Raw genomic sequence first — 7,072 nt, 5'->3', positions numbered from 1 at the left:
GGGGTGGGGCATCGGGCATCAATCATGTGTATAAGTTGTCACCACCCACAGCTCGCACAATTGCGATTGGACACACATCTTCTGCTTGTCGAGCGCTGACTTGGCGTCAACTTCAACCCCGCGCCGATAGTGCCCCGCTGGCTCCGCTGCCCCGCGAGGGGGCGGGGCTGATTGTGTGCGTGTGGGGGCCGTGCGTCACTAGCACTGGGGAAGGGGGGGGGGGCACTCGCAGCATCCCAGAGCAGTAGGGTTGGCGAGTGGGCTCGGTCACTCTGACCAGGGCTGTGTTGCACTTGTGCTCTGTGCTCACTCGCGACGGCTGGAAGCTTCACTGCTGGGACCGACTGATGCCGAGTTTTGTTTCGGGGTATTTGGGGTCATTGCACTCTCCGCCCCATCCTATCCGTCCTATCCCATGAATGAGCACCAGTAGTGGCGGGCACAACAAAGCCACCGCTTCGCTGCAGCCCCGGCAACCCCCCCTCTCTCTGCTCCGGGGCCTCTCCCTCTCTCCCTCTGCCCCGCGATGCACTCGAACATGGCCCCCGGAGCAGACAGGCTCCGCAGCGTCGCGAAAATCACCGGGAACGGGCTGCAGTGACCCGGAAAAGTGGTCCGGAGGAGGCAGGCGTGGCGTGGCGTAGCGCGAGCCCGCCGCACTTCCAGAGATATGGAAGGTTTGGGACCTTGGGGCAGAGTAGGCAAACAAATTCCCTCATCTACGCCTGCCTGCTAGGTCAACACTCGGCACCGCTGAATAGAAATTTGCCTACTAGACAGGGAGTAGATGCAGACCGCCCGGTCCAATAGGGTGCATTCGTGGGAATTCTTTCTTTGGGACCATCCACAATGTACGTCCGTCTTTCGCCGTTAAGAACCTGCCGAGTTCGGCCTCTGCAAGCTCTCATGGCGCCTGGTATGTAGGCAACATCTTGCCAGCAGTGCATGCGTGTACTGCGGGACGGCCTACCCTGAGTCTCGCAGGCGCCGTGCTTCCTTAATTTGACGTATGAAAAACGGACATACTTTTTGGACGACCCTTTTCTCAACACTGCCTTTGGAACCACCACCACGGGGCGACCATGCCTGTGTGATAGACAAGGAGCCGGTGGGGTGACCACACATCACACCGCACCGCTCGGGAGTCCGACCCGACGCGTGTTGAAGGCGACCGCGGCATTAAGGAAAAAAACGATGTCACGTCACGTGTCACGCTCATCTGTCCGCGGGGAGCAGACTGACCCACTGAGCGATGTGTGCCTGGCCGGGCCCCTCACCTCTAGGAGCGACCATAGCCCATACGCACTCGTGGGCCCTTCTCGCGAGCAGGGCGACGGATGCTTCTGACCTTGGCCCACAGACCCGGGAGGCGGCCGTGCAGGCAACGGGGTCACGGAGGCGAGGCTTGGGCCAACAGCAGCCGAGTCGAGGAAGCCGGACCCGGCGGACCCGGCGGCCCAGCCGGCCGCGTGGCTGTACCTGAGCCGAGCCGACGCGCAGGGCGGGCCTGACGGGGTTTGTTGCCTACGAATTATTCTCAATATCGTCGGTCACACAAAGACGCGTGCGACCCGAAGGAACGCCACGCGCACGCATGACATGCCCCCGTCCCGACCAGACAGATGACCCCGAGGCGCCGCTAGCGTTGGCGGCGCGGGTGAGCTCCTTGGCCGCGGGGCCGCTGGCGCTCGCCGGCCACCTCCAAGTGCAGCCCACGGCGTGCGGGGTCGTCGCCGCGCTCTCCTGCGCCGAGGATGCCGAGAGGCTCTTGACCGCGGACCTGTCCGGCCTCCTGGGCGAGCCGGTGCACGTCACGAGGCTGGTGGGCTGCAAGCGGGTAAGTCCTGGGTAAGGGAGGGAGGGGCCGTCTCGCACCCCGCAGCTCCGAAGTTCACCCTGGAGCAGACCGTGCTGCTGCCAGACGTGCCGAGAGCAATCCCAGTTCGGGACATCACGGCGGCCCTCCAAAAGCAGGGCATCTCGGCGCTCTCTGTGGAGAGACACAGGCACCTCGTCCACGTGGAGGTGTGGTCTGCCTCCCCGCCTCTTTGAACCAGACGAAATGCCGCAGGTGCCAACGCCACAACGTCTCTCTTATAGCTCCAGGATGTCGCCCAGTCCAACGCCCTCCTCAGGGATGGCCTCGACTTCTTCGGCGCCGTCCGCTTCCGCGCCGTGAGCGAGCGCGCTGGCGCCGGGTACTGGTGGCGTCGCGACGCCGCTGTCACCGGGACGACGACGTCGCCGCCGACGCCGAGCCCCCGTGCCGGCGAGCACCCCGAGGGCGGTGGCAGGGGCGCGGTGGACGTGCTCCAGTGCTACCGTTGTCAGGTGAAGCCCTTCTCCTCTCCGCGTTGCCCCTCACGAGCCTTACCTCACCGACCACTTTCCATCCCTCCGCATGTGCTGAGCAGGGGTTCTGGCACGTGGCGGGGCACTGCCGGCACATCCCCCGCTGCGTGCGCTGCGGGGAGCCCCACACCGTGGAGTTCTGCCCGCGGCCGCGGCACGACCCCATCTGCTGCCACTGTGCGGGTACGGGGAGAGAAGCGGAGCGAGCGGAGCGTCTCGACTTCATGAATTTTCGACTCAGCTCCGATATCGTTCGAGTTTATGCATGTCTGATGGGTGTGGCCCTCCGAAAGGACCCCACCACGCGGCCTTTCGGGAGTGCCCGGTGCGTCGTCAGCTGCTCAACGCCATCCCCATCAGCATCAGCATGACCACCTCAGGACGCGGCATTGACTCCGGCCGACTGGACGATTCGTCGTGACCAGTTGTCATACTGTGCTACCGGGAGTAAAGTACTGCAAAACCGATCTCCTTCCTCGTAGCGCCCGCGCTACGTTTCAAGTATCCCGCCGTTGCTAGCAGACGACGGGCTTCAGCGCCGTCTGTCGGTAAACAAGAATACTTCTTTTGACCACGTGACTCAGTACCCTTCTAGAAAAAAAGGGAGGGGAGTCTGCGCCTGCGCTGTATGTTGGTTTCGTCCCGTTTCGATCTCAGTCAAAATTACGCCATCGTTAGTTGTGTTTTGATTGAGAAAATTCGCCGTGTTTAACCATTATACTCCGAGAGAAATAATTTTTCTGCGAGACAGCGTCATCAGGTTCGTATCCATTACACATTTTCTTACTGACTTTCGAAGTTTTGCTGGAAGTTTAGGAAACCTTTTCTTCCAGGTTAGATGTTTTGTTGAAGAACAGGTTTGGTCTAGTATTAGTTTGAGATTTGCTCTACTTTATTTTATTTTTTTGAGTCTTTAGAAATATTGTCAAAGAATCGTACTAATAACATAAGTAGTTTGGTTGTTGTTGACATAGGTTTATTTTTGCAACTCAGGGTTTATTGCATCATTAGTTTGTTCATGTGGTCACACACTTATGTCATGGTATACTCCTTCATAAACTTTGTATGATTTCTTGTAGGCATCATGTTGGCTGCAAGGGCCTGTTTTCTCCGTTCTCCGTTCACCCGACAGACTTTGGTTTCCAAAGTTCAGGCTCCAAACCAAGGAATATCTCGATACTTTGGAAATGAGGCCCGTGCACGAACAAGGACTAGGGTTCGTGTAGCAGAAATTCCTGTGGCCAAGAAAGTCCCAACCTACACCCGTATGTACAATACACTTATTTACCCATGTTTTATTTTGTACGATTATCTTCATCTGCATTGTTTTGTACTTTTGGTTTCTTTACATCTCAACCTGACCTTACCTTGTGGTCTTTTAGCATTTATAGTTGGCAAAGGAGCTATCGCTGGAGCTTCAGTTGTAGGCTTGGGTGCCTTGGCTTATTATGGTCTCGGCCTGTCCTCTCAGGCTGGAGTGGTTGAACAGTCACTGTAAGTAAACCTAACACATCCTTCGTCCTCTTTTGTCATAAAGTATCTTACACTAATGAATTTTTTCAGTTTGTGGCCCCAGTATGTCCGAGAACGAGTCCGAGACACATACTTGTTTGTGGCTGGTTCACTTGGTGTTACTGCTGCATCTACAGTTGCTATCTATAGATCACCGACCATTCTGAGGTTCTTCAATGCCCAGGGCCTTATGGTTTGTTTCTGTTCCCTCACATTTATAATTAAAAATTAGGGAATCTATTTAATCACTAATTATCAATTTGCTGTTCAGGGTATGATTCTGCCTATGGTTGCGGTGATTGCTGCTGGGACTGCCTTACATTCAATACCATACCAACCTGGTTTTGGAGCCAAACACATGATGTGGATGGTGCACAGTAGCTTAGTTGGTGGACTGATTGCTCCTTTGATGATGTTGGGTGGTCCCATTCTTCTCCGGGCAGCTATGTGAGTGATTTTCAGATGCCTTCTGCCAAATAATGCTGTATACGAAATTTTCTCAGAAATGGGCTTTTTTAGTGTGATGGTTGTTGACTTCTATTAATTGTTTCAGTATGACTGCTGGTGTCGTAGGAGGTCTCTCAACAGTAGCTGTCTGTGCACCCAGTGATAAGTTTTTGAATATGGGTGCACCTTTGGGTATTGGCTTTGGAGTTGTCTTTGCCTCATGCTTAGGTCAGTGGTAACGCCTGAAAGATGTTCAAATTATCATCCTGATCACATAATAAATTTTTTCAGTGTTTTCAAACAATTTTGTTTTTTGCAGGGAGCATGTTTATGCCACCTACATCTTTGGCTGGAGCAAGTTTGCACTCAATTGCTTTATATGGTGGAGTACTACTCTTTTCAATGATGCTTCTATATCAAACCCAGTCCCTCATGAAGAATGCTCAGGGAGTTCCCTACTATGTGCAGTTTGACCCCATTGATTCGTAAGTATTTTACTGTATTATTTGAACTTCTCCAATCTTTCATGCAAGAATTGAATGATGCAAGTTTGCTTAAGAGGAGGTTATGGACTGCCAGCTAATATCTCTGCCTTATAAAAGAAACATTCATATCCTTAAAAGAGGCTAGTAATATTTATTTGTTTCTACTCCTTTGGAAATGTCAGAGAGAAGTCAGAAACATAAATGGCGGGAAACTTGAATCCTGTTGTTGTGACCACCCTGTAAATTTTTCATGAAAGATTGCAGTGAGAATGGTAGATTGATAAAACTATGCATTTTAATGTTTTGTGTTCATTGTTGCAGGAGCACTGGCATTTACATGTCAATTATGAACCTTTTCATTAGATTTGTTCAGATGACCGCCATGAATAAGAGAAAGTAAATGGTTTCCAAGAGCATCTCCACACTACTACTCAGCCTCACCCTATTCTGTTGTTTTTCCACATGTTATTGAAAACCATTTTAGACACTGCATATCCAAATCTTGCTTTTGTTTCTGCGGTATTTATTGTCTAGTTGTCTATAATTGGAGATTGGGGTAATAGATGCGTGAGTGAAGTTACTTTTTCTCTTTTGACTGAATATGTGATAATTCTGTACCTATAGTTTTAAAGATTTCTTAAAGATGAAGTATGTGAGACCCATTATTAGTTCATCTGAACTGGAATTCATACCTGTTATTGAAAGATTTGTTCTAGGAAAAAGTTTCTTTTTTCTTTCAAAAACAGTCTTTATTAGACTTGCTTCTAAATTACAATTTTAGCAGTATACTTAAAGAAATTTCTTGTAAATTGGGCAGCTAGGTATGTTTATTCTTCACTTGGACTGTAAGAAGGTAATGGCTGGCAAGTACCATTAATACAGCTAGTACTCTCTATGCAACGTGCAGATTGTGGTACTCCTCTCAGGACCACACAGCCTCCACCAGCAGCTGTCAAAAAAAATACCAAAAAGGGTTAATTCTTTTCAATCTAATAAAGCTTTATCAGTTAAGTTTATTGTTTAATTTCTTACGTATTATTGTTACACAGAGGGGGCAGCATCCACAAAACCCTCCAGTTGGCTCAAAAACCCCATAGCAATTTTCTGCTGTTACATCAATTCTGCAATGGACATTGTCACATATGTTTGGCGTGCAAACAATTGCAAATGATCTTACTGCCATGCAAACAACAATTATAAAGATAAGTCTACTTTTGCTGCTCATCTGGAAACAAACAAGTATTAGAGTAAGAAGGCAAAATATTTCTGGACCATACTCTTACCTTGAAACAGAATAAGAAGACTTCCACACCACTTGGCTATCCAACTTCGTTAACCGAGAGAAGTTGTGTTCCTCCGCAACAGACTGCCTTCTCGATTTTTAAGAGGGCGAGAGCTGCTCGATTTCGTGGCCTCGCGTTGAAGTCAGTCCTCAGTTAGTAGTTAGAGCAGCTACTCTGTTCCCGGAGAAACGTGCCCAACGACTGATTACAGTATCGCGAAATGCTGTGAAAATGGCACGACTTCGCTGTGGGTCGGGAGAGGGTGAGGGACGGGCGCTGCCGCCATTGGGCGCTGCCTTGCCATGACGCCGTGACCAGACGGGAATTCCCCCCCACCCCTCCCCTCCTCTCCCCCGACCAAGTAGTTGGTATTAATGGGGGAAATTCCAACCACTTGTCGTGAGGGAACACATTTTATTGTTTCACGTACATAAATAACACAAATGTTCAAAAAGTGTTCAATGGCAACATTTTTATTAAAATGCCTAGATTTCTTCAAATACCATACAAATAACAGATCAACAAGAAAAACAAATTTGATTACAGGAACAATTAAACAATTTTGGGTAATTGCCAGAGGGATTAACCTTTAAAAATAAATTAGATAACCTAACAAGATCTGCATTAGATGCGTCGCACCCTTTTGGAAGGGTGTGAGCTTGTACTGCTAGGGATGGACTCAACAACTGCTGGCTCAATTTTTATATCAGGCATATCTTCCTTATACTCTTCATCTTCTTCAAGTAACCTGCCAGAGAAGAATCATTGTCAAAATATTCTTGAAGACCATAGAGACAGAGAGGAAAATAAGATATTATTGCACTTACTGCTGTCGTTCAAGACTATGCAACATCTCAAAACCGGTACGTAATGTTGCAGAGGGCTGAAGAGTTAAATCTCCATCTGAAGTGCTTGGAAAATGTAATTGGGGCACATCAACATCACCCTCATCTCCTTCTTCTATTTCAGAAACTTCCTGCTTAATTCTTAATT

General features: G+C 49.6%; 4 protein-coding genes across 4 annotated transcripts in view; 2 read left to right on the top strand and 2 right to left on the bottom strand.

Annotated features, from left to right (window-relative positions):
• The first annotated feature begins 1,594 nt into the window (after nucleotides 1-1,594).
• Nucleotides 1,595-2,788, top strand: LOC127751215 (uncharacterized). The gene is made up of 5 exons (XM_052274364.1): nucleotides 1,595-1,837; nucleotides 1,906-2,025; nucleotides 2,101-2,331; nucleotides 2,415-2,535; nucleotides 2,646-2,788. Exons 1-5 carry the CDS (start codon nucleotides 1,595-1,597, stop codon nucleotides 2,771-2,773), a joined length of 843 nt encoding a protein of 280 aa, XP_052130324.1. The 3' UTR covers nucleotides 2,774-2,788.
• Nucleotides 2,789-2,948: 160 nt separating this feature from the next.
• LOC113214629 (growth hormone-inducible transmembrane protein) lies at nucleotides 2,949-5,807 on the top strand. The gene is made up of 8 exons (XM_026434075.2): nucleotides 2,949-3,112; nucleotides 3,432-3,617; nucleotides 3,735-3,846; nucleotides 3,916-4,057; nucleotides 4,136-4,311; nucleotides 4,418-4,539; nucleotides 4,631-4,796; nucleotides 5,118-5,807. Exons 2-8 carry the CDS (start codon nucleotides 3,437-3,439, stop codon nucleotides 5,194-5,196), a joined length of 978 nt encoding a protein of 325 aa, XP_026289860.1. The 5' UTR covers nucleotides 2,949-3,112; nucleotides 3,432-3,436; the 3' UTR covers nucleotides 5,197-5,807.
• Nucleotides 5,364-6,293, bottom strand: LOC113214640 (fungal protease inhibitor-1-like). Its single transcript, XM_026434082.2, has 3 exons — nucleotides 6,080-6,293; nucleotides 5,829-6,021; nucleotides 5,364-5,745 (listed from the first exon to the last, which is right to left on the bottom strand). Exons 2-3 carry the CDS (start codon nucleotides 6,019-6,021, stop codon nucleotides 5,624-5,626), a joined length of 315 nt encoding a protein of 104 aa, XP_026289867.1. The 5' UTR covers nucleotides 6,080-6,293; the 3' UTR covers nucleotides 5,364-5,623.
• A 238-nt stretch (nucleotides 6,294-6,531) lies between these two features.
• Nucleotides 6,532-7,072, bottom strand: part of LOC113214440 (STAGA complex 65 subunit gamma) — a 13,159-nt gene continuing 12,618 nt past the window's right edge. Inside the window, exons 9-10 of the mRNA XM_026433828.2 lie at nucleotides 6,907-7,065; nucleotides 6,532-6,827 (exon numbers count right to left, since the gene is read on the bottom strand). Coding sequence (XP_026289613.1) covers nucleotides 6,704-6,827; nucleotides 6,907-7,065 — 283 coding nt within the window. The 3' untranslated portion in view covers nucleotides 6,532-6,703. The remainder of the gene's footprint in view (nucleotides 6,828-6,906; nucleotides 7,066-7,072) is intronic.

This window comes from Frankliniella occidentalis, unplaced genomic scaffold (assembly GCF_000697945.3).
Source record: "Frankliniella occidentalis isolate FOCC.00 unplaced genomic scaffold, Focc_3.1 Scaffold381, whole genome shotgun sequence".
NCBI lineage: Eukaryota > Metazoa > Arthropoda > Insecta > Thysanoptera > Thripidae > Frankliniella > Frankliniella occidentalis.
The sequence above is the reverse complement of the archived record's forward strand: the minus strand, read 5'-3'. Positions and strand labels throughout refer to the sequence as shown.

Bases quoted from the DNA above. Each gene is read 5' to 3' on its own strand.
- LOC113214640 (XM_026434082.2), bottom strand. From the start codon at position 6,021: ATGAGCAGCAAAAGTAGACTTATCTTTATAATTGTTGTTTGCATGGCA. The intron at 5,746-5,828 runs GTAAGAAATTAA...TTTTTTTGACAG, and splicing joins CCTCTGTGTAACAATAATAC to CTGCTGGTGGAGGCTGTGTG.
- LOC127751215 (XM_052274364.1), top strand. From the start codon at position 1,595: ATGACATGCCCCCGTCCCGACCAGACAGATGACCCCGAGGCGCCGCTA. The intron at 2,026-2,100 runs GTGTGGTCTGCC...TCTCTCTTATAG, and splicing joins GGCACCTCGTCCACGTGGAG to CTCCAGGATGTCGCCCAGTC. The intron at 2,332-2,414 runs GTGAAGCCCTTC...TGTGCTGAGCAG, and splicing joins TCCAGTGCTACCGTTGTCAG to GGGTTCTGGCACGTGGCGGG.
- LOC113214629 (XM_026434075.2), top strand. From the start codon at position 3,437: ATGTTGGCTGCAAGGGCCTGTTTTCTCCGTTCTCCGTTCACCCGACAG. The intron at 4,312-4,417 runs GTGAGTGATTTT...TAATTGTTTCAG, and splicing joins ATTCTTCTCCGGGCAGCTAT to TATGACTGCTGGTGTCGTAG. The intron at 4,797-5,117 runs GTAAGTATTTTA...TCATTGTTGCAG, and splicing joins CAGTTTGACCCCATTGATTC to GAGCACTGGCATTTACATGT.